Raw genomic sequence first — 24439 nt, forward strand, 5'->3', positions numbered from 1 at the left:
GGTCTTTTAAACTTCATATCCTTCACATTTTCATGTAACGCTTTACCCAAACTCATTCACCAAACACTGATCCACAGACCCCTTCCCTGAAATGAGTAAGTAATATTTTCAGCAATAAACTCTTAAAACTGAAGTATAAATAAAGCAGAATCCCTGCAAAGTTCCAGCTTAGAGCCCTTTAATTATATCAGCAACCACATTGACTCACCGGATTGACTCAGTCCCGAATGCAGCATTCACCACACTCTCTGCGTTCTCTGTAAGATTATCTAGTGCAGCATTCAGCATCTTGTAGATCATAAGAAATGACGATCCTTCTTCAAAGAGGGAACTTATGACTGGTATAAAGTCAAGGCTGTATTTAAGTTCTGATATGGTGATAGCAGTGTGACCTTGTTGTAACTCTGTAATTAAATTGGGAGTTATTTCCCCTGCCAGGGGTGTTGTTACCATTACTCTCAGATCCTCCACAGGTTTAGCTGCCATCTTGGCCAGTCTTTGAAGAGAGGCATTCTCCAGATCCAGAGATTTACGGAAATGATGTATTCCTCCAATCAGTACCTCAATATTACAGCTAATGGCACTTCCAGAACCTGGCACTGCTCCCTTTTCCCCAGAAAGTGCTGCCAACATCCAGATTCTTTTCTCAAGCTCTCTCCTTTTTTTCTCAACAATCTCTGAGTTTAAGTTTGGAACAGACAGTCTATATAGACTTTTCTTTATATTTGGAAGATCATCCTCAATAGTTTCATTAAAAAGATTAAAATCGTAAAGATTCAGATTAAAATATGACATCAGGTACGCATTGTGTACTGAAATACCCGCCTTCAACAATTCACTAACACAGTTATTTTTAATCTTCTCCAGTTCTTCCTCTTCATCAATCTCTTTCCCTCCCTTTCTCAATGAATTGAGATCATTATCAACTTCAGCCCGAATGAAGTAGAAATTCTTCTTCTGACGTCCAATCTCTTTGGCAAGTTTTGCATCATTTTCTGAGAATTGATTGGCTGAGATAATGATGAAGAAATCAAATCTTTTAAAATTAATTTCCTTCAGGTATTTTTTAGCCTGGAATTTTGGCATTCTAATTCCAGGAAGATCCCAGAAATAAATATTTGGTATGTTGGGATGTTTATATCTGATTGGCTCCATTGTGATTTCTGTGTAGCCAACAATAACTGCTTCTTCATCATTCTCCTGAAGTCCTCTCACTGCATTGATGAAATTGGATTTCTCAGATTCTGTTTTTCCCATTACTGCGATGTTCAACACTGTATTGTCTATCTCATCTAACTTCTTCCATATCATTGGTTTAACCGCTTTAAGTGCACCTGTTTTGTAAGTTGATTGCAGTTTTTTTAATTCTCCTGGACTGAAGAATGAATCTCTGTAATGAAATATTTAGCATGCTGTGTTGAATCATGTAAAAGATCTTACATTTATTTTGCACATTGCCACATTCTCACGTTGCACATCAATTTAATTACTGGTGAATTACAATTAATACTGTTATGTAACCAAATATAACAATTTATGCACTGCGATGTCCCGCAATGAGCAATGAGCAGTTAATTGGTCTCTGCTTGCAAGTATCTAGTCTTTTTGAACTCATGAGTAGGCATCACAGCTGAGGAAGAACATCTCCTATATGCTGCTAACAAGGAGAGACTTGCTCTCATATACCACTCAAAGTTCTTCTCACAGTTGCCACTAAGGCTTTTTGTCTTCTCTTGTGAGCTATCACATTGGATGCGTGATATCAATGTGGGATGACCAATGCAAAGAGGTGATCAGTTTGGCAGTAATCCATATGAGGGGTAATCAGTATAATTGGTGGTCTATGTCAATGGTTCCCTAACTTTTTCCAATTTCTTGTATCACTACAGACTTCTCAAAACCATCACTGTTGCTTACCCTGACCCTATTCAATGGTCCTCCAATCATTGTCTGTTTCTCTCCGACGCTTGCAGCTGATAGGCCCAATTACACACCACCATTGAATCTACTGGCTGCAAGCACAAGGGAGGAAAGAAATCATGGTTGGAGAAAAAGTGGGAAGGTCCTGACCCTCAGAGGCACTTGTATTGGGGAATTTCCAGGACAACAGAAAGGAGAGGTGGAGATGAAAAAGATTTTACATCCCTGAAAATCTGCCATTAAAATCACCTGAGAGGCATCTTCACACCGACAGAGAAACACAAACTCCCTTTGGGAATTCCTGATCCATATTACGATGGTTTATAGGAGGGTTTGTGTCTCGCTTTAGCCCATCAGTCAGCATAATGAAATGACTGAGAACTGACCCTTTTTCTGACAGACACTGATAGGGGAGGTGACAGCCTTGTGGTATTTTCACGGGACATTAATCCAGAGACCCATAAAATGGTCTGGGAATTCTGGTTCAATATCTGCATTGCAGATGGTGAAATGTGAATCCACTAAAAATCTGGAATTCAGGAACTGAGGATTACCGTGAAAACATTGTTGATTGAAGTAAAAACTCAACTGGCTCACTAATCTCATTTAGGGAATAGAACCGGTATCAGGTCTAAACCAAAAGAACTGCAAATTCTAGAAATCAGAAGCAAAAGCAGAAATTGCTGGAAACACACATTAGGTCTGGCAGTATCTGTGCAGAGAAAAACAAAATTAAAGTTTCAGGTCCAGTGAGCCTTCAGAAGAAATACCTGTTTTTGGTGTCTGACCGACACGTGCCTCCAGATCCAAAGCAATGGGACTGATTCCCTCTGGGCAATTGCGGATGGGCAATAAATGCTGGTCTACATAACAATACCTACATTCTATGAATGAATTTTAAAAATCCAGCAATGATTCTAAGACCAGGGTGTATGGTTGAAGGTGGCCAAATGTTCTGGCATTATTAGAAAATGGGCTTGTTTCTCAATAACTGTTCGCATTGGTGTGTGTTGTCTGTTCCAGTAAAACTCCCCTTTTAATGTAATTACCTATTGTGACTATAACATAATGTGAATGACATATATGTGTGTGGAAATGTGAAAATTACCAATGCTCAGAGAATGAATCTCATAGAATAGAATTCACACAGTTCTGAAGCAGGCCATTTGGAGTACAATGGGACCTTGGTCAAATGAGCCAATGGGTTGCGTAGTTTAACTTAGAAATAGATGTGTTTTGGGAAAGCAAATCTTCGCAGGACTTATACACTTAATGGTAAAGTCCTAGGGAGTGTTGCTGAACAAAGAGACCTCGGAGTGCAGTTTCATAGTTCCTTGAAAATAGAGTCACACATAGATAGGATAGTGAAGAAGGCATTTGATATGCTTTCCTGTATTGGTGAGAGTATTGAGTTTCAGAGTTAGGAGGTCATGTTACAGCTATACAGGACATTGGTTAGGCCACGTTTGTAATATTGCATGCAATTATGGTCTCCCTCCTATCGGAAGGATATTGTGAAACTGGAAAGGGTTCAGAAAAGATTTACAAGGATGTTGCCAGGGTTGGAGTATTTGAGCTCTTGGGAGAGGCTGAATAGGCTGGGGCTGTTTTCCCTGGAGCATCGGAAGCTGAGAGGCATGGATAGGGCAAATAGAGAAGGTCTTTTCTCTGCGGTGGAGAGTCTAGAACTAGAGGGCATAGGTTTACGGTGAGAGCGGAAAGATATAAAGGAGACCGAAGAAGCATTTTTTTCATGCTTAGGGTGGTATGTGTATGGAGTGAGGTGCCAGAGGAAGTGATGGCGGCTAATACAATTGCAGATTTAAAAGGCATCTGGATAGGTATATGAAGAGGAAGTGTTTGGAGGGATATGGGCCAAATGCTGGCAAATAGGACTAGATTAACCTAGGATATCGGGTCAGCATGGATGGATTTTGGACAGAAGGGTCTACTTCCATGCTGTACATCTCTATGACTCTATGAGTTGGACTGAAGGGTCTGTTACCCTGCTATACATCTCTATGACTCTAAGTCCACACAGACCCTGTGAAGAGCGTCCCACCCCAGACCCAACCTGTACCTTATCCTTGTAGCCCTGCATTTGCCATGGCTAATCCCACTAGCTGGCACAGACCTGGACACTGTGGGCAATTTAACATGGCCAATCCACCTAATATGTGCATCTTTGGACTATGGGAGGAGAAAGGGGCACCTGGGCGAAACCCACACAGACATGGGGCGATTGTGCAACCCCACACAGACCATCACCCAAGGTGGAATTGAACCAGGGTTCTTGGTTCTGTGAGCCAACATGCCACCTCGTACATTATCATTGGATTTGTAAACCTTGGATTTTCCATTTCAGTCATGATGTTCTTGCTGTAGGTTTGGGATAGAAATGCAACACAAGTTTCCTTCCTGACTTGCACTAGTCATGTGACCTCTGCAATTAAATTCTCACTGAAGGCTTACGATCAGCTCATTAATGACACAGTGCAAGTCAGACTGTTATCCTGTGAGCTCACAACAATTATGAGTCAAAATACACAGGGTCTAAACAATGGAAATTAATATGAATACCATTGAAGAATCCAGGCATTTCTGAGTACAGGCATAATGGACTGAATGGTCAGATGCTGTGCTGGATGATTTTATGATTCTTGGAAAAGGATAAATATTTTTCATTTAGTTTTCAACAAAGGGAATGGACTGGCTACTGTGAATGCATGAAGTTGAGTAAACTCTTTAACATTTATTTGATTCAATTTCTTGTCCCATATTACATAGTGACAAGCTCTCAGTGCATGTTCATCCATAGACCCCTTCCCTGAAATGATTGAGGAACATTTTGAGGAATTATTTCACAAAAAGGGAATACCATGGAGTAGAATTCCTGAAACATTCATGGTTAAATCACCTTAATATATTAGTTACAGATTTGACTCACCGGATTGATTCAATCCCAAAAGCAGTCTTCACCACTTTGTGTGCACACTCTGTAAGATCTTCCAGTCCAACACTCAGCAGCTTGTAGGTCATAAGAAATGATGACCCTGCTCCAAAAATGGATCCAAGGACTGGTACAAAGTAAATGATAGTCTCAAGTATTGAGAAACTGACAACAGCAAGACGCAAGGATATTCTGCTCACTTTATCAACAGTTATTTCACCCCCCACCAGGGGGGTTTTCACCACTGCCTTCAGATTTTTCACAGGTTTCCGTACCCTATTGGCCAGTCTTTCAAGCGAGGCATCATCCAGACCCAGATACATTCGGAAATGTACTAGTGCCCCAATCAGTATGGCAATGTCACATGCAAAGGAGAGTCCAGGAACTGGTACTAATCCCAATGTTCCGGAAACTATTGCAAACATCCAGACTCGCTTCTTTAGCTGTTCATTTTTTTTCTTTATAATATCCAAATTTATATTTGGAAGGGACAGTATGAAGACACTTTGCTTTATCTCTGGAAGACTTTCTTGAAGAGCTTTATTTAATCGATCGTAATCATATAGATTCAGATCAAAGTTTGATATCAGGAAAACACTTGGTGATTCAAGCCCTTCTTTTTCCAACTTGCTGACACAGTCATTCCTGATCTTCTCCAGTTCTTCCTCTTCATTAAATTCCTTCCCTCCCTTTTCCATTGAATTTAGATCATTATCAATTTTGGATCGAACAAAGAAGAATTTCTTCCTCAGCCGATAAATCTCTTTGGCGAGTTTTGTGTCATTTTCTGTGAATCGACAGGCTGAGATAATGATGAAGAAATCGTACCTTTCAAATTGCATTTCCTTCAGATATTTATCAGCAGGGAATTTTGTAGTTCCAATTCCAGGCAGGTCCCAGAAACAAACATTTGGTAGGGTAGGATGCTTGTATTTGTTTGGTTTCATTGTAGTTTCTACAACGCCAGTAATGGCAGCTCCCTTATCATCATCCTGAAGCCCTCTGATAGAATTAACAAAGGTGGATTTCCCTGCTCCAGACTCTCCTGTTATGGCAATGTTCAGTTCTACACTGTCCAGCTCGTCTAATTTATTTTGTAACAGGGATTGAACCTCTTTCACTCCATTTCTTTTATAAGCCAAACTCATTTTCTTGAGCTCTTCTCGGCTGAAGTATAAATCCTTTAAATATTGCGCCATGTGATAGCTGAAAGAAACTATTTTACATGAGTTTTGTTTCAGACTAAAAAAATGCATTTATATAACATATTGCCACAACCTCAAAACATCCACACCACCCTCTACATCTAATTAATAACGATGGAGTATGAAATTTACGAACATAGTAGGTGTAAGCCACATTCCTTGATGTCATCAGTGACCAGAACTTTACAAAGCTGTGCCTGGAACCTACTCGGTTGAGCTATCACAATCAGAAGAGAAATCCAAAGATTCATCAGGCTTTGAATGAAGGTGTTTCTCATCACCTCAGTGCCAAATGCCTTGCTTTTTATTCCGAGACTATATCGCCTGTATTTAGATCCCACAGCTATGGGAAATATCATTTCTGCATTTACTCCAAACAATTGTGTAAGCTTCTTTGAGTTTAGGGGAAGTCAGAACTACAGAGGCTGGAGATTCTAGTCGAAGACTGTGCTGCTTGAAAAGCACAGCCAGTCAGACAGCATCCGAGGAACAGGAGAATCGACACTTTGAAGAACTTATTCTCGAAATGTCAGTTCTCCTGCTCTGTAATACTGCCTGACTGGCTGTGCTTTACCAGCACCATATGCTTCGACTTCTTTAAGATTATCTCTCAATGTCCTAATCAAAAGAGTACAGACCCAGTCTCCTCAATCTCTCCTCATAGGATAGTCCCACCATCCCAGGAATCAGTCTGGTGATTGTCAGCTGCACTCCTCCTACAGCATATGTGTCATTTCATTGGCAAGGGGACTCAAACTACACACAATACTCCAAGTATGGAATCATCAGTACTCCACCATTAGACCATAAGATATAGGAGTAGAATTAGGTCATTCATCCTATCAAGTCTGCTTTGCCATTCAACCAAGGCTGTTATGTTTCTCAACCCCATTTTCCTGCCTTCTTCTCATAACTGTTAAAGCAAAACATTATTGCTTCATACTCAAATGCTCTTGAGATAAAGGCTAGTGTACCATTTGTCTCCAGAATTGCTTTTGCAACCTGCATATCAAGTTTCAATGACTTAGGAACAAGGACACTGATATCCCTTTGAACATCAACATTTCTGTTCTCTCACCACTTAATAACTCTACATCAGTGTTTCTCAACGGGGGCAGAAGCAGCCCCTGAGGGGTGTTTGCTTTCCTTCGGTGGGCGTTGAAGTCAAAGGGGGCGGCAAGGGTCCAACGAACGACTTTGTAGAGAGCTTACCAATCACTTGGAAGACTGCTGTGTCCTTGAAGGAAACTGCTGTGTGCAGACGGATAATCGCATAACATGAGTCTGTTATTTTCCCTACACCCACGGAGGCGTGCGCTCTGATTGGTTGCTGCGCTATTATTGATAGTCTTCTCTGTGAATTGCAAACCATTTGAACTCGTTCGCAGTTGGCACTGATTCTACTGCTGAGATCAATATCACCTAACTCGTGTCACTTCTAGGAAGATGAAACACAGCTTTCCAAATGTTCTATCGGGTGGCGGAATGAATGCACACTACAACTAATTAGCCAATCCAGTTTTGCCACTTGTCTGAGCGTCTTAAAATTATTGTGATAAGGTAATACCCATGATTCCATCTGGGTATTTGAGTGACAGTGTAAAAATGGGCTCATTGAGTAAGAAAAAGTGCAGGCAGTATAGTATGGACTATTTGTGATATGGCTTTATTCAATCTCCATCTAATAAGCAGTTACCACTGTGTTTGCTCCATGAACAAAGTTTTTCCAACGCGGCCATGAAGCCTTCCTGTCATATTAAACATTTGGAAAAGAACCACAGTGACAAAAAGAACAAAGATTTGGCATATTTTCAAACATTAAGAATAAATTCAATCAGCGCCCAACGATTTCCACTGCTTTTTCAAAGATGGGAGCCACAAGTGTGGCATCAATCAACATAGCGAAACTAATTGCAAAATGTGGTAAACCTCAATCCGTGGGTGAATCGTTGGTGCTTCCAGCTATTGCCAAAATATTACCAACCGTGCTACATCAGGAACCATCAATGACTATCAAGCGTATTCCTCTTAGCAACGATTCCATGAGAAGGCGCATCGATGAAATGGCCTCAAATGTTGTGGATAAATGTGTTCCCTTTTGATATCGAAAGAACTCGCCTTACAAATTGATTAAAGTACTATATGTGGAAATCAAGCTTTATTTTTGGGGGGTGTTGCATGATTTCAAGGATAAGAAGGGTGTTGAATACGGAAAAGTTGAGAAGCATGGCTCCACATAAAAGCTTCTGAAATTCTGAATATATCACATCCATGGGTTTCCTCCTTGTTGGCTTCCATGAAGTTTGTTAAATATGACTTTCTTTGCATAAATTCAGGTTAATTCTATTCAATCAATTAGTTTCTAAATATCCAGGAATCGCATTTTTTAATAATTGATTCAATTATTTTCCCCACTGTTGACATCAGGCTAAAAGGTCTATTGTTCGTGGTTAACTCTGTTCCTGGAGTTAATGTATTTTACCAATCAGTCACAGCCAACTGTGACTTCCACTTTCATAGTTGCATGAATATAGTTTTAAAGCACTAATTTCAGAATGAACAACACATTTTGCGATCTCAATAGGAAATTCCATCATGCCAAGTACTGGCAAATGGGACGAGATTCATCTTGGATATCTGGTTGGCATGGATAAGTGGGACTGAATGATCTGTTTCCATTCTGTTCAGCTCCATGTCTCTACGGTGGTCACTATTTCTTAAAGATCCTTTTACAACAAGATGATGAAATAACCATTTCTCATTGCATCATACTGGATCTAAAATAATTGGGCCCCGCATGGTTCCTCCACATGTTGCTCCAGAAGTCTAACTCAAAGACATTCCAAGAAATCCTCTTCCACAGATTTCTCAGTTTATATATAAAATGAAGTTCTTCATGATTTCTGCATATCCTTGCTATTTGGATCCCCATACCCCCCCACCCAACACCACCCCCCCTCTCCATCGCCACCCAAACCTCCTGGCTTATTCTGTGCTCTGCATTACAACCATTATTTCATGACCTGTAAGCCAGTCCTACCAATGTCTCCTGCTGCTTTCTATTTATAGCAAACTACCACCCATTCTGTTTTTCCAAGGCAGTAAGAACAAGGGGTAAGCTTTTCAGAACTGTAATGAAGAAGAATTTTTTCACTCAAAGAGTTATGAAGCTGTGGAATTCTCTTCCACTGAAATCTGTTGAGCTGATTCTTTTGATATATTCAAGAAGGAGCTGGTTGTGACCCTTGCAGCTAAAGGGTTCAGGGCTATGGAGAGAAAGCGGTGTAGGATACTGAAATTGCATGATCAGCCATGATCATATTGAACGGTGGTGGAGGCTCGAAGGGCTGAATGGCTTAGTCCTGCACCTATTTTCAATGTTTCTGTGTTTAGAAATCCATTTGTCACTAATAAACTGATCCTCTTCCTTACTGTAAACACTACACCACCTAGAATCTCTACAGTGTGGAATGGAAACAGGCCCTTCATTCCAACAAGTCCACACCAACCCTCCGAAGAGTATCCCACCCAAACCCATTCCCCTACCCTGTATTTACTCCTGACTAATGCCCCGAAGCTGCACATCCCTGAACACTATGGTCAATTCACCCAACTTGCACATCTATGTGAGGGAACCAGGGCACGCGGAAGAAGGAAAAAATATGCAAGCTCCGCACAGATTATCACCCGAGGCTAGAATTGGTCCATGTCGCTGTGAGGCAGCAGTTCTAATGACTGAGCTACAAGGCCACCCCTGTTTTACTTTATTGTCAATTCATCCTTTAACACTCAGTTTCCAGTTTTCGTCACCTGCAGCCACATTTCAGGAATGACAATTAAATACGACATAGGTTTTTTGCTAGTGCATCAATTAGAATGGTGCATGCATTTAGATAGAGCGCTTTAAATTTTGCCTTTTAAATCTTCTTTGACCTCACTTTTCATCGTCATCCAGCTGAGTGTGAGGGACGGAATGGAATCTGAAGACTGTCATGTTTCCCCCAGTATTTCAGGGAAGGAGCTCTTGATGTGAAGCACAGTGATGGTGAGCTGAGTGGAAATGGAAAATGTGGGCCATTTTGCTGTCCAAGTAAAGCTGTCTAAGTAGCACACTATGGGTTGAAGTTTATGTCCCAACCAGGTACATAATCAATGACGGTTGTGTAAAACAGGGCACTTGTCATACCTGCCATCTTCCCACATGAGCTTAGTCCCATTTGAAAAAAAAATTCTCAACCACCGTGTATAATCCAATGACTATATTCTGAGCTTTGGAATATCCCTCCTCTCCAGAAATGGTGACATAAACTAATTTTGCACTGGATTGTGGTGACAGTTGAAATTTTCACTGTATTTTACTGTGTTATTCACTGTAAAATACAAGTGACAATAAATCATTCAATTCAAATCAAACAGAAAGACTAACAAGGAAGACACAGTGAGAGGTTGATTACCAACTTCCTCTCATCTGGAGTACATCCAGCTGCAGATGTTTTTGTGGTTGATTCCAACAGGGAAATATAATATAAAGAGATTTAAAAGTGAGCTCCAACACGGGTCTGTCTGTGTTAGTGACCTGATGTCATATATGTACACTAATGTGCTGTGAATGTCTCAGCTTCGAGGATAGCCATTTTAGCATTGTTGCACTTCAGGTAAAGGAAGAGAAGAGATTGTGAGTGATGCTGTTGAAAGGATCCAAATCCAAAGAATTTCTATCTGCAAAGCAAAGAATGTCAAATTTGAATGTTCAATTGCCAATGTCAAAACTAATGATCACTGCCAATGTAAGTATTGGTGAGTTCTGAGACCTACTTTTCATATACAACTTGGAGACTGACCTGTAGATCTTTATTTTAACCTTTAATCATGAATTGGACTCATATTTTATTCTTAATTGGTGTAAATGTGTGGTGCATCACTATTTCCTTTCTCATTGAGTAATTAGTGAATTCACCATTGGCCAACACAGGAAAGCCAGGTCAAGCTGGTTCCTTTTAGTAAAGTTTAATTTGGTTCAAATTCTATCAACAGACACATCGACCCAAAGCCTATATACCGGCCACTGCAGCGGACAGCAACTGACAACCGGAAGTGGCAGATTCAAACCACTATAAATGCCAGAGTAATCAGCACAGAAGTGCTTCACAGGAGGCTCCCAAGCACTGAGGATGTCACCTAGAAAGGGGACGAAATGTTTGCAACAAAAACTCCCAGCTTGGCGAACAGAACCACAACAGCGAGCACCCGAGTTACAAATCTTCTCACAAACTTTCATTTGGTTCGTTTGGAAGATATCCAAAAGGGAGGGATCATTCTGAAATTTACCTTTTTTCCACTAACTGAGGGGACTGGTGGATAGCCAAGATGAGCCTGTTCATCCCTGTCATTTGGGAGCTTAATAATTTGGGGTTTCCTGTCTGGCACCAAAAGAACTTGGTGCACGTGATCTTGACAAAATATTCTGTCCCTGTCCAGTGAATGCACAAAGGGATAGATGTGAATAAATGTCAGGGATTGAACTGTTCAACATTTTCTTTGCAGCTCCTCTTTGTCCTGTTCTGCAATTGTATTTAAAGGTAAAAGTAATGACTATTTTTAAAGCCATTGAAATTAATAATTATGTTAAAATAACATCACAACATATGAACATGAGTAGGTCATTCAGCACCTTGAGACTCCTGTTATGATGATGTGGGTGTATTATACCCTATCTTAAAAGCCAGTGACACAATCTGATGCTTTGGGGATATAAAACTGGAGAAAATTGAACAGCTGGCAGGAGAACTGTCAACCCAATGACATCTGTAAACTGCCCAGAGAATAGCTCTCTCAAAGGTACCTTTATCGATAAGTAACCTGTGAAGCAGAATCCCCAAGAAGACGAAAAGAAGAGAGGAATACAGTGAAGGCCAAAAACTGCCTGGTTTTGAGATAAGAAGTTATGTTTTGTAAATCTTAATCAGGAGTTTTATCAGACTAGTATTATAGAAGGGAAGGTAACTGATAGGTTAGAGGAAGGAGTTGTAAATAATTATTCTCTGTTATATTTTCAGAAATAAAGTTGTTAGTTTTTACTTTAACTAGTTCTTGTCCAATTACATTTTTACAGATTACTGCTTGGGATAAATCTTTTTCTGGTTTTAAATTAGCAGAGAGGTTTACTCAATGACGTAACTCTACCCTGCCATTCGATACAAACATGGCTGATCAAACACTTCAATGCATTTTTACTCACCCCATCCTGTACACCAACAGTAATCATAAATCTATCAATCTATGTTTTAAACACACTCAAAGACTAAGGTTCCACAGCCCCCTGTGGTAGAGGATTCAAAAGATTAAGAACTCAAAGTTAATTTTAAAAATTATCATCTCAGACATAAGTGGCAATCCCTTATTTTTAAATTGTGCTCTGAGTCTGGACTCCTCATCAAGATACAGGAATATTTTACATTAGCTATTTTTCATGCAGTAATATCAAACAGTAATATGACAGCTCACTATTGTGTTATATCTCATAGTCTGTGTTAGTATACCTTTAAGACACAGAATGTGCCAGTATACTTTTAACAGACTTGTTTATGAAATCACCACAGTATCATTGTATGTGACCTGCGGATTAAACATCGCACGCTCCAGCTTTCTTCAGACTACACACTGGTAAGGTGGTGATGGAGGAGGACTGGTATGGTGTTTCCGTTTTTTTTTCTTTATTTTTATTCTTTTTTTTAATTCTCATTTTTTCCTCTTTTTAAATTTTTTTGCTGACCTTTTGTTGAAGAGCTTGTTTGTGACAATGGCATTGGTATCAGCAAGTAGGCCCAGCATGGATTCATGGCGTTGGTGCGGACTTATTGTGGTCAGCAGGTAGGTCCAGTGCGGACTTTTGGTGGCCAGTGAGTGGGTCCAGCATGGACTTGTGGTGGTCAGTGAGTGGTCCAGTGCGGTCTTGTAGTCAGTGAATGGGTCCGGTATGGACTTGTGGTGGTCAGGAAGTGGGGCCAGTATAGACTTGTGGTCATCAGTGAGTGGGTCCAGAGTGGGCTTGTGGCGGTCAGTGAGTTGGTCGGTACGGGCTTGTGGTGCTCAGTGAGTGTGTCCAGTGCGGGCTTGTAGCAGTCAGTGAGTGGATCCAGCACGGACTTGTGGCGGTCAGTGTGTGGGTCCAGTGTGGGCTTGTGGCGGTCAGGGTGTGGGTCTAGCACGGACTTGAATTGGCTGGCATTTCTACAAGATGGCAGAGGAGCAGACTTGCCTTTTCTGTCTGCTCCTCTTCTCCCTTTTCGTTTTCATCATTTCTCTTCTTTCAGTTTTTTTTTTGTTTTCATTTTGTTTCTAATAACTTAGCTTCAGGTGAAAAACAGTGGTGGTGGTGATATTGAGCTTAATGAATTTGGCATTTGTCTAGGTGTCTAGCGTGAGGCAATAGCTGGGGACCTGTCCCATGACGCTTAGCACTGGCACCAAAGGTGAGCTGAGGTTTGGCATGGACAGCATCAGGATCAGGACTTTGGGAGTCTGAGATTCCCATGAACGAGCCCACATGGCGATGGAGGTTCTCCTAACATCTGCAGTGACCTGAAGCAAGCTGGGGAGATCAAGCTTGCACAGGGAAAGCGTGTCAAAGCAGAGCCAACATGGCTAAGCATTAAAGACTGCAATGTTTGAACTTTTAGCTTTATTTCTTTAGTTTTGGGCTTAATACTAAGAAGGACTGAAATATTTAACTTTTAACTTTGCTCCTTATTTCTTTCTACCTTGTTCTTAAGGTTTTGCATCTAGGCACTTGTTTGGCGACATTGACAACTTTATACTGTACTCCTGTAGTTTTGTACTTAAGTACATATAACAGTAAAGTCGAAATCTAATCTAAATCTAAATCCGAATCTTGTTGCATAACACTCTACTAGAAGCATGCTGTTCTGCTGGAACTGAATAGCTTAACATGAGGTCAGACACAAAGACGTGCCTGTGAATGCAATATTTGTCTGTAATAACCAGCTGCAATAAATATGTTGATACTTTCCATACCACATTACCCGCGTTTGGTTTCATATGTTATGGAATGCATCATAAGCATTACCTCATCAGGTGAAGATACCCTGCAAGTGCAAAGACATATCAGTGTGATTACTCATGATATCAAACAGTAAAAAGGCAGCTCATAGCTACCTCTTCAACGATAATCAGGTATGAAAGACAATAACTCACTTTTCCAGTTGTTAGGGCTGCCCAGGACTGAGGTTAATATGAAATGTCTGAATGTGGCTCTCAGTTAATATAAAATGGCGAAGGAGGAAAACAATAGGCTTCCATTGTCTGATACTTGAAGTTAAACTGTAAGTTGGAGTAATTGTAGCCAGTGTGAAGGAAGTATGTCCAAAGTTAAAACAACACAAAGGATCTTGTGAAATGCATACATTAGAGTCCCATTGAAGAAGAAATGAAAACGCAGCTGCTGTTTGCTCAGAGGTGATTTGGTGAAGACTATCTTAGAGTGATGCTGATAGAAGCCCGCTTTTCAGGCAAGCCCAAAGTTTCATTTTTAGCATGAGACAGAAAGGAATGGGCAGATCTACATTGGTTAAGACCCTTGTAAAATTGTAGCTACGTTTTATATATTTTTATACATTTGGATATATAAATATGTTTTATACATATATACATGGCGTTTTAAAGATATAGCCATGAAGGGATTTAACTCCATTCCTGCAGAAATTCAGTCAAAGACAGTTAGACTATTAACACAGGAGGGCTGAATAGTTGAGGCAGGGGCTAAAGCCTGGCATTTGGTTGAATAAGATGTATTGTGAAGGCCCAAGTGATGTAGGGGCGGACTGGGATCTGGTAAACATCCTGAGATCATGTGAGACATACACTGAACATTGATTACACATGTATGTAATTTTAGGTTCTACCGTGGGTGAGTGAAAGTGAAACTTTCATCAGCACATCAATCTGCAGGAAATGTCTGTTGATAAAATGTTGAAGGCAATATATTTACTGAAACAGGAAGGGCTTGGCACGAAGCAGGCTGCACAGATTGTTTTCAGAATTAAAAATCACACAACACCAGGTTATAGTCGAGCAGGTTTATTTGGAAGCACAAGCTTTCAGAGCGCTGCACCTTTATCAGGTAGCTAGTGGGGCAGGACCATCGGACACAAAATTTACAGTAAAAGATCAAAGTGTCATAAAAATGATGTGATGTATTGAACAAACCTAGATTGCTGTTAAATCTTTAATGGCTTTGAATGGGGATGCATAGTTTAATTGATTAATATATAAAGCCCAAAACTTCTGTCCCAAGACAATTTAAGGTTTTATGAAAAACAAATGACATCTCAGCTCAGACAATGCATTAAGGGAATGATGTTACAGTCAGTCTGTATCCCTACCTTGAGTCAGACTGATTCTATTTCCAAAGTAGGAAAATCTCAATGTTTAGTGCAGTGGATTCACCAATCGTGTTCGTGAAACCAAGATCCGGGTTGAGGCCATCCTCATGGGTACTAAGCATGGCTATCAGCCTATATTTGGCAACTCTGTACTGTTGCGTGTCCCAAAGTCTATCAAAGTAATCTATATACCCTTCATTTTACTATTATCCATGTGCCAAGAATCCTGCCTTTAACCCTGTAATCTGCATTCAAATTTGACCTTCCAAAATGAATGACTTTGCATTCTTCCAGGTTAAACTCCATCTGCCACTTTTCAGCCCATCTCTGAATCCTGTCAATGTCCCTTTGCAACCTACAACAGCCCTCCATACTATCCACAACTCCACCAACCTTTGTGTCATCGGCAAACTTACTAACGCACTCATCCAATTCCTTATCCAAGTCATTTATAAAAATCACAAAGCGCAGAGGTCCCAAAACAGATCCCTGCAGAACACCACTGGTCGCTGAGCTCCAAGCTGAATACTTTCCATCTCCTACCACTCTCTATGTTCTATGGGCCAGCCAATTCTGAATCCAGACAGCCACATTTCCTTGTATCCCACGCCTCCATGCTTTGTGAATGAGCTTACCATGGGGAACCTTATCAGACAGGTTGCTAAACCCATGTACAGCACATCCACTGCTTAACCTTCATCAATGCATTTTGTAATATCCTCAAAGAATTCAATAAGGCTTGTGAGGTATGACTGGCCCTTCACAATGCTGACTATCTCTAATCAAACTGTGCTTTTCCAAATAATCATTGATCCTGTCTCTCAATATTCTCTCCAATAATGTGCCCACCACTGACATAAGACTGACCGGTCTGTAATTCCCAGGTTTATCTCTATTCCCTTTCTTTAACAAGGGAATAACATTTGCCACCCTCCGTCATCTGGTATTACTCCAGTGGACAGTGAGGATGTCAAGATCATCGCCAAAGTTGCAGCAATCTCTTCCTGCATTACCCATAGAAGGCTTGAATATGTCCCGTCTGACCCAGGGGACTTATCTATCCTCATGGTTTTCAAAATTTTTAATACATCCTCCTTCTTAACATAAATCTGTTTAAACATATCAGCCTGTTTTACGCTGCCCTCACAAACGACAATGTCTCTCTCGCTAGTGAATACTGAAGCAAAGTATTCATTCAGGACCTCTCCTATCTCTTCTGACTCTAGGTGCAAGTTCCCTCCACTATCCCAGGTTGGCCCGCACCTCACTTGGCCATCTTCTTGTTCCTCAAATAAGTGTAGAACGCTTTGGGGTTTTCCTTAATCCTACCCACCAAGGCTTTTTCATGCCCCCTTCTAGCTCTCCTAAGTCCCTTCTTCAGTTCCTTCCTGGCTACCTTGTAACCCTCTAGAGCCCTATCTGATCCTTGCCTCCTCAACCTTAAGTAAGCTTCCTTCTTCCTCTTGACTTGATGTTCCACATCCCATATAACCCAAGGATCCTTCACCCTACCATCCTTTCCTTGCCTCAGAGGGACAAACCTATTCAGCATTTGCAGCAAGTGCTCCATAAACAATCTCCACATTTCTGTCATACGTTTCCCTGAGAACATCTGCTTACAATTTATGCTCCACAATTCTTGTCTAATAGCATGGTAATTACCCCTCCCCCATTTAAAAACTTTTCTATACCGTCTGTTCCTATCCCTTTCCATGAGTATAGTAAAGGTCAGGGAGTCGTAATCACTATCACCGAATTGCTCTTCCATCAAGAGATCTGGCAACTGGCCTGATTTGTTGCCGAGCACCAAATCCAATATCGCCTCCCCTCAAGTCAGCCAATCTACATATTGAGTCAGAATTTCTTCCTGGACACACCTGACCAAAACTGTTCCATCCAAACTATTTAAAGATTGTAAGTTTGCTGGAAGGTTTGTTTTCAGATGTTTTGTCACCATGGTAGGTAACCTCATCACTGAGCCTCCGGTGAAGTGCTGGTGTTGTGTCCCATTTTGTATTTATGTGTCTTGGTTTCTTAAGGTGAGTGATATCATTTACAGTTTTTTTTTCTCTGAGGTTGGTAACTGGGGTCCAGTTTAGATGGAGTTCTGGTTTGAACGCCAGGCCTCAACGAATTTCTGAGCATGTCTCTATTTAGCCTGTCCTAGGATAAATGTATAGTCCCAGTCAAAGTGGTGTCCTTCGTCTAAGGGTATTAGTGATAATAGGTCATGTCTTTTGGTGGCAAGTTGGTGTTTGTGGATACACGAACACCAATTAACCATCAAAAGATATGACCCACTATGGCTAGTATCCTTACATACAGATACAGGAGGATACCACTTTGACTAGGACATCACACCCATCCTGGAGCTGGTTAAATAGAGACACGTACGGAAATTTGAAGAGGCCTGGCATTCAAACCAGAACTCCATCGATAATTACATCAATTTGGACCCCATTTACCAACCTCAGAGAAAAAGAACTGGAAATGGTATCACCCACCCAAAGAGATCAAGAACATGAATATAAAACAGGACACATCACCAGTGCTTCACCGGAGGCTCACTGATGATGTTACTGAGCATGGTAACGAAACATCTGAAAACGAATCTTCCAGCTCAGTGAGCAAACCTTCAACCTGAGCTACAAATCTTTTTAAAAACCACAACCTATTTGAACTCTGGAGTTGAAGTTCAAGTCACCCATGACAACAATCCTGTTACTTTTACACTTTTCCAAAATCTGCCTCTCAATCTGCTCCTCCGTGTCTCTGTTGCTATTGGGCGTCTATAGAAAGCTCACAATAAGGTGACTGCTCCTGCAGCTGTGATAGTATTACTGATTAACAATTCCACTTCCCCACCTCTTTTACCTCCCTCCCTATTCCTTTTGAAACATCTGAACTCCAGAACATCTGACAACCATTCCTGCCCCTGTGATATCCAAGTCTCCATAATGGCCACAATATCACAGTTCCAAGTACTGATCCATGATCTAGGTTCATCATCCTTATTCCTGATACTTCTGGCATTAAAATAGACACATTTCAACCCATCACACTTACTGCAACTTTGCCCTATCAACTGTCCTTCCTCACAGACTCACTGCACGGTGTATCTCCCTGTTCACCCGCTACCTCATCCTCTAATCTTAGTTCAGGCTCCCATCCTCTGTCAAACTGGTTTAAACCCTCCCAAAGAGCTCTCGCAAATCTCCTGCACAGGATATTGGCGCCCCTCCAGTTCAGGCGTAACCACTCCTCCTTGTACAGGTCTTACCTTCTCCATAAAGTTTCCCAATGGTCCACACACCTGAAGCTCTCCCTCCTATACCAGCTCTGCAGCCACATGTTCAGCTGCGCTCATTCTTTGTTCTGAGTCTCTCTAGCCCATGGTACCGGTAGCAATCCTGAGGAAACTGCTCTACTCAACCTGCCTTTTAGTTTTCAACCTCTGGTGATGATCTTTGCATCCTCAATCTCCACGGGAGTAGTACCGGATGATTGGAGGGAGGTGAATGTTGTTCCTCTGTTCAAGAAAGGAAACAGGAAATCCCTGGAAATTACAGACTTGTCATCTTAAATCTTTGGTAAGCAATGTACTGGAAAGGATTCTGACAGATAGAATTTATGACTATTTGGAAAAACGCAGTTTGAGTAAAGATAATCAGCATGGCTTTGTGAGGGGGGGCAAGTCATTCCTCACAAGCCTTATTGAGTTCTTTGAGCATGTGACGAGAGAAGTTGACAAAGGTCGAGCAGTAGATGAGGTATGTATGAATATCACTAAGGCAGTTGATATGGTTACCCATGGTACACTGGCTGTTTGGATACAGGATTCACTGGCCAAAAGATGACAGCCAGTGGTAGCAGATGGAAAATATTCTGCCTGGAGATCAGTGACCAGTGGTGTCCCACAGGGATCTGTTCTTGGGCTTTTGCTGTTTGTAGTTTTTGTAAATGATTTGGATGAAGAAGTGGAGGGGTGGATTAGTAGGTTTGCCTATGACACAAAGGTTGATGGGTAAGTAGATAGTGTCAAGGGCTGTTGCAGACTACAAGAAAACGTTGACAGGATGCAGAGCTGGACTGAGAAGTGGCCCAATGGAGTTCAACCTGGATAAATGCAAAGTGATTCATTTTGGAAGGTCGAATTTGAATGGTGAATACAGGGTTAAAGATAGCATTATTGGCAGTGTGGAGGAACGGCGGGATCTTGGGTTCCACGCCCATAGACCTCTCAAAGTTGCCACCAAAGTTGATAGGGTTGTTAAGAAGGTGTCTGGGGATCCAAAATGGCAGCAATCTGATAGATCTGCTGTGCTGGGCTCTGCACCATAACCCAGTTAAGTGATGCTTTTACCTCCCCACTCATTAGCCATCAATGAGAAAATTCAGGAAAATAAAGGAAAGTAAAACCTGTAGAACCCTTTAAATATTGATTATATCATTTTAAGAAGAAGATGAAGATGAACAAAGGAAAGGGAATGCGAGGATCGCTGCAAGCAGGGCACTCCCCAATAGGCTTGGTACACCCGCGGCTGCAACTCCCACTGCGGCGCCTTGGAACCCGTTGGAACAACAGAACATAATCTCGGACTTTGTAAAACTCAGAGAGAAAGTCGAGTCATGCAGGAATTGATCTATGCTATGCTGTAGAAGCATGGGCAGGAGATCCATGTGCTGAATCGATGCGTCAAGGTAGCCGAGCAAAGGACCACGGCAGAGAATTCGGAGGGGAGGATCTGAATGCTGGAAAACTGGGTTCGGGCCCTACTGGACCAGGTCAACGACTTTAAGAATCAAGGTCAAAGGAAGAACTTATGGATAGTCAGGCTCCCAGAACGTGAAGAAGGTGAGAACCTGGTCAGCCTCCTGGCATAGTGGCTCCTGCAGGTTCTGGGGCTGGAGGTCGAGTCGGGCCCAGTGCATGTGGACTGAGCCCACTGGATCATGATGTGCAGGACCAGGTTGGATCAGCACCCTCACCTGGTCCTAGTGTGACTCCAGTGTTACAAGGAGAAGCAAAGGACAGTGGAAGCCTCCAGAAGGCTGGGATAAGACTCTCAGGCCTTGGTGTACTAGTGGTTGAAAATTATGTTTTTTCAAGACTTCTCTGGGGCTCTATTCAAGATGAGGAAATCTTTTGATTAAGTCAGGAAGAGGCTGAGAGACCTGAAGGAACCATGATGGTATGAGGGATTGGGACGAGTGTCCCCTACGAGTGAGTGGGGAAATGTCCTGTTATTTGTTGTTTGTACAGAGCTAACTTTGTGCAATTGTTTGAAAGGATAAAACAAGATCTTCAGTGTTTGGAAGGGTTAACAATATCACGGTTTGGCCGAGTAGCCCTGATTAAAATGAGCGTTCTTACTCAACCACGACACCACATGAAAATGCTCCCATTGCTGTTGCAAAGACAAATGCTGTGGATGCTCAATGGCTGGCTCGGATCCTTCACTTGGCATCGTAGGCACCCTCCTGTTGAATTCACCAAGTTGCAACTCCCACAGGGTATGGTGGGAGAATCTCCCAGATTTTAAATAATACCAAATAAGTGCCTTATTTTCCTATATGAGTGACTGGCTGTGGAAGGATCCAAGGTTGATATGGCTTGACATTGAGGCCTCCCAGGCAAGGTGCCCCCTCCTTAACTTGCTGTTTATGGATAGGATGAAATCTGTTGCTGAGCATTGTAGAAGCCCGATTATGATAAACACAGTCAAAACGTGGAGGATGAAGTGATAGGGCAAGGGCAATCTGTATAAGACCTCATCCTTTATCCCCTTCGCTGAAACCCTGGGATTCAGCTAAGGGGTCAATGGATTCCGGTTTTAAAGCATGGGAGGTCAAGTGAGTCTCCTGTTTGGGAGACCTATTTGAGGGAGAGGTCTTGATGTCTTATGACCAGTTAAGTCACAAATATGGGCTACCCATTATTTTCAGTTTAGGGATTATATACAGAGAAGGACCACACGTATAATTCAGGCCTACAAGTCTGAAATGGAGAGAAGAGTGCTCTGGTGTGCGGATACTCTCTCAGTCAGTACTCTGCATCATTTTCAGAGAGTGGGCAGCTTGGAAGTTATGGAAAACTCTCTGGAGTTGGGAACTACGGGTAGAAATATCATCTGAAACATGTGAGGACATATGGAAGAATGTGAAAACGATCTCGATATGCAATAACACACAGGCAATGCAACTAAAGATTCTTCACCGGGCCCATATGGCCCTGGAGTGATTAGCAACACTCAAGAAAGAAGCATCTTCAGGTTGCCCTAAATGTAAAGCAGGCACCGACCCTGACACTTTGTCTGTGGCTGTGCCATAAGATTCATAGGTACTGGGGTGCCATACAACATTCTCACATATTGTGTAAGGAAGGATATTTTAATGAGCTGGATCTCAGAAAAAAAACCCAGGTCACATGGGGTGACATAGATTTATGATGGATTACTTTCTCCTAGATGTTCCTACGAATGTGTTATGCCAGAAAACAGAACTGTTCTTTAAGACGTGGTGGCCCTTTTTAAATTACATAAACATGAATTTGTCAGCCATATTGACCAGGGCCTTTATATAGCCATGGGGCCAGACTTGGCAGTTTGGGGGCCTTGGAGGGAGGAAGCTTGAATAACTGCAAGTATAATAACTGATGGTCCTGTGGATGGGCGCTTTGGTGGGGGTGTGCTTGGTGGTGTAATTTAATTTAATTTAATTTGTGTTGAGTTAATTTACGTTGATTTTATCCAGTTTGACTTAAGCTAAGTCGTTAGGTTAGTTTAGTATAATTTAAACTAATTTACTAAGTTCAATTATTTCTCGAAATGTAATGTGGAAAGATTGCTCTGTACCTTTGTGATAGTTTTGGTTCATTTTGTAGAGCAGTAGGTAGTTTATTGTCAATGTTTTTGTAATATAAGAATGTTGTACTACCTTTTGTACTTAAATAATTTTGTAATAAGTAAAAACCTCTTTCAATAAAAAGAAGTGTTTTTTTTATTTTATTAAACAGTACAAAATACAAACAAACAGTTGACATGAACAGCTGTATACAAGAAACAGCAATTAACAAGGGAAAGGGGCGGCAAGGCCAGACCCCAAACCCCACCTCATGACCAGTTCGCAGGGAAACCAGGACGAACCTCGAATCCCACCTTTCGTTCTCAAGAAAAAAAATGCGTGTAATCACATACAGGCAATCTGATAAACCAAACAGTAAAACAGTGCATGTAGCACAGATGCCCCTGGCAGGCATATTGTGTTTTGGCCTTCATTAACAGGGGGATTGAGTTAGATTAAGAGCCGTGAGGTTTTGCTGCAGCTGTATAAAGCCCTGATTAGATCACATTTGGAATATTGTGTCCCGTTCTGGTCGCCTCATTATAGGAAGGATGTAAATACTTTAGAGAGGGTGCAGAGGAGATTTACCAGGATTGTGCCTGGACTGGAGGGCATGTCTTATGAAGAAAGGTTGAGGGACCTTGAGGGACTTTTCTCATTAGAGCAAAGAAGGATGAGAGGTGACTTCATAGAGGTGTACAAGATGATGAGAGGCATAACAGCCATCTATGTTTGTTCAAAGCACCAGCATCAGTTACATGACACTTTGATCATTTGCTAGACATTCTGTGTCCTATGATCCTGCTCCACTAGCTACCTGATGAAGGAGCAGTGCTGTGAAAGGTTGTACTCCCAAATAAACCTGGTGTGTGATTTTTCTCTCTGCAAACATCCTGTACAATGTGCTTTGTGCTAAACACTTCCTTTTTCAGCAAATATACTGCCCTCAACATTTTATCAACAGACATTTTTGGCAGATTGGTTTCATTTTCACTCGCACCCGTAGAATCTAAAATTAAATTCCTTATTTTTGCACGAATCCAGAATTTGACAACCGGACGCATTTGGAAACAAAATAAAACAATCTTTAAAGTTGGGCTGTAATTTTGTTTAAACTTGTCAAAAACAGTTTTTCATCTTAATTTCAATATTAGTCCTAGTTTGTTGTTTGATTCTTGGTCCTTACCTGTGCTGCTTCTTTGAAGGAGGAGAGTCTATCAGTGAAGTTCTCCCACTGTCAGCACCTTAATGCAGAGTGACTGCTCCTGCTGCTCCCTCTCACCAACAGCACTGAGCAACTGAGCACTGAACAGATACTATCACATTCCGTCAGCACATTACTGTACACTGTCCAATGGGAGTCACACACAGTGGATATTCACTTGCTACCGGGTAGATTATAGTTTTACAGTTTGCAATTCTCTGAACTCTGTATTTAGGATTTATTATTATCACTGGATGCAGAATCAGTGGGTTGGGAACATTGTGAACAGTCATGTGAAGGACTGGACTGAGAAGCTGTACTCAGTGGTGCACTTCATTTCTATTACAGAATCCTAGAAACAGAATGCAAGCAAGAGGCCATTCTGCCCTGCAAGACTATACTGGACCTAGCACTCAGGCATCCATCAGTCAGTTTCTTATCTCTAATTGTCCTTCTTGCTTAGCAGGTATGTAATATGAGATCTGTTTATCTGCGTGAAAGCAAATCTCTACAAATACCCATGTACTATCCTCACTCAAAACCACACTGGCAATATCCTTTTTTAAGAACTATTGTTAGTCCTTAAAGACACTTCATTGAAAATAATAGGTGTATTTCATTGGACAGACATATTTCATCATCACATTGTTACGTTAGCTGTCCCAATATTTCTATGTCGGAGGTTCACAACGTAAACTTTTAACCTCTTGTTCGACCTCACTGTCATTGTTTCAGTCTCATTCTACAACTCTTACCACCTGACACATTAGTTCTTCCTCATCCTCTTCCCTCCGATTAGATATTATCAGCATGCTTGTGTGGCATTATCAATTCTTCATCCGACATCAGGACTATTTATCAGATAATTTACTTTACGAAGCCTCCTAACTACTTTATATTGACCACTAAACTTCAC

General features: G+C 41.4%; 1 protein-coding gene across 1 annotated transcript; it reads right to left on the minus strand.

Annotated features, from left to right (window-relative positions):
• Positions 1–204: 204 nt before the first annotated feature.
• Positions 205–23593, minus strand: LOC132820326 (uncharacterized). The gene is made up of 3 exons (XM_060832348.1): positions 23506–23593; positions 4868–6076; positions 205–1390 (listed from the first exon to the last, which is right to left on the minus strand). Exons 2-3 carry the CDS (start codon positions 6067–6069, stop codon positions 205–207), a joined length of 2388 nt encoding a protein of 795 aa, XP_060688331.1. The 5' UTR covers positions 6070–6076; positions 23506–23593.
• Between the last annotated feature and the right edge of the window lie 846 nt (positions 23594–24439).

This window comes from Hemiscyllium ocellatum, chromosome 11 (assembly GCF_020745735.1).
Source record: "Hemiscyllium ocellatum isolate sHemOce1 chromosome 11, sHemOce1.pat.X.cur, whole genome shotgun sequence".
NCBI lineage: Eukaryota > Metazoa > Chordata > Chondrichthyes > Orectolobiformes > Hemiscylliidae > Hemiscyllium > Hemiscyllium ocellatum.

What these genes read in the sequence shown, in the direction of transcription:
- LOC132820326 (XM_060832348.1), bottom strand. Translation starts at nt 6,069, where the DNA reads ATGGCGCAATATTTAAAGGATTTATACTTCAGCCGAGAAGAGCTCAAG. An exon ending in TTTGGGATTGAATCAATCCG is followed by an intron (nt 1,391 to 4,867) that starts GTGAGTCAAATC and finishes ATTTCATTACAG; the next exon opens with AGATTCATTCTTCAGTCCAG.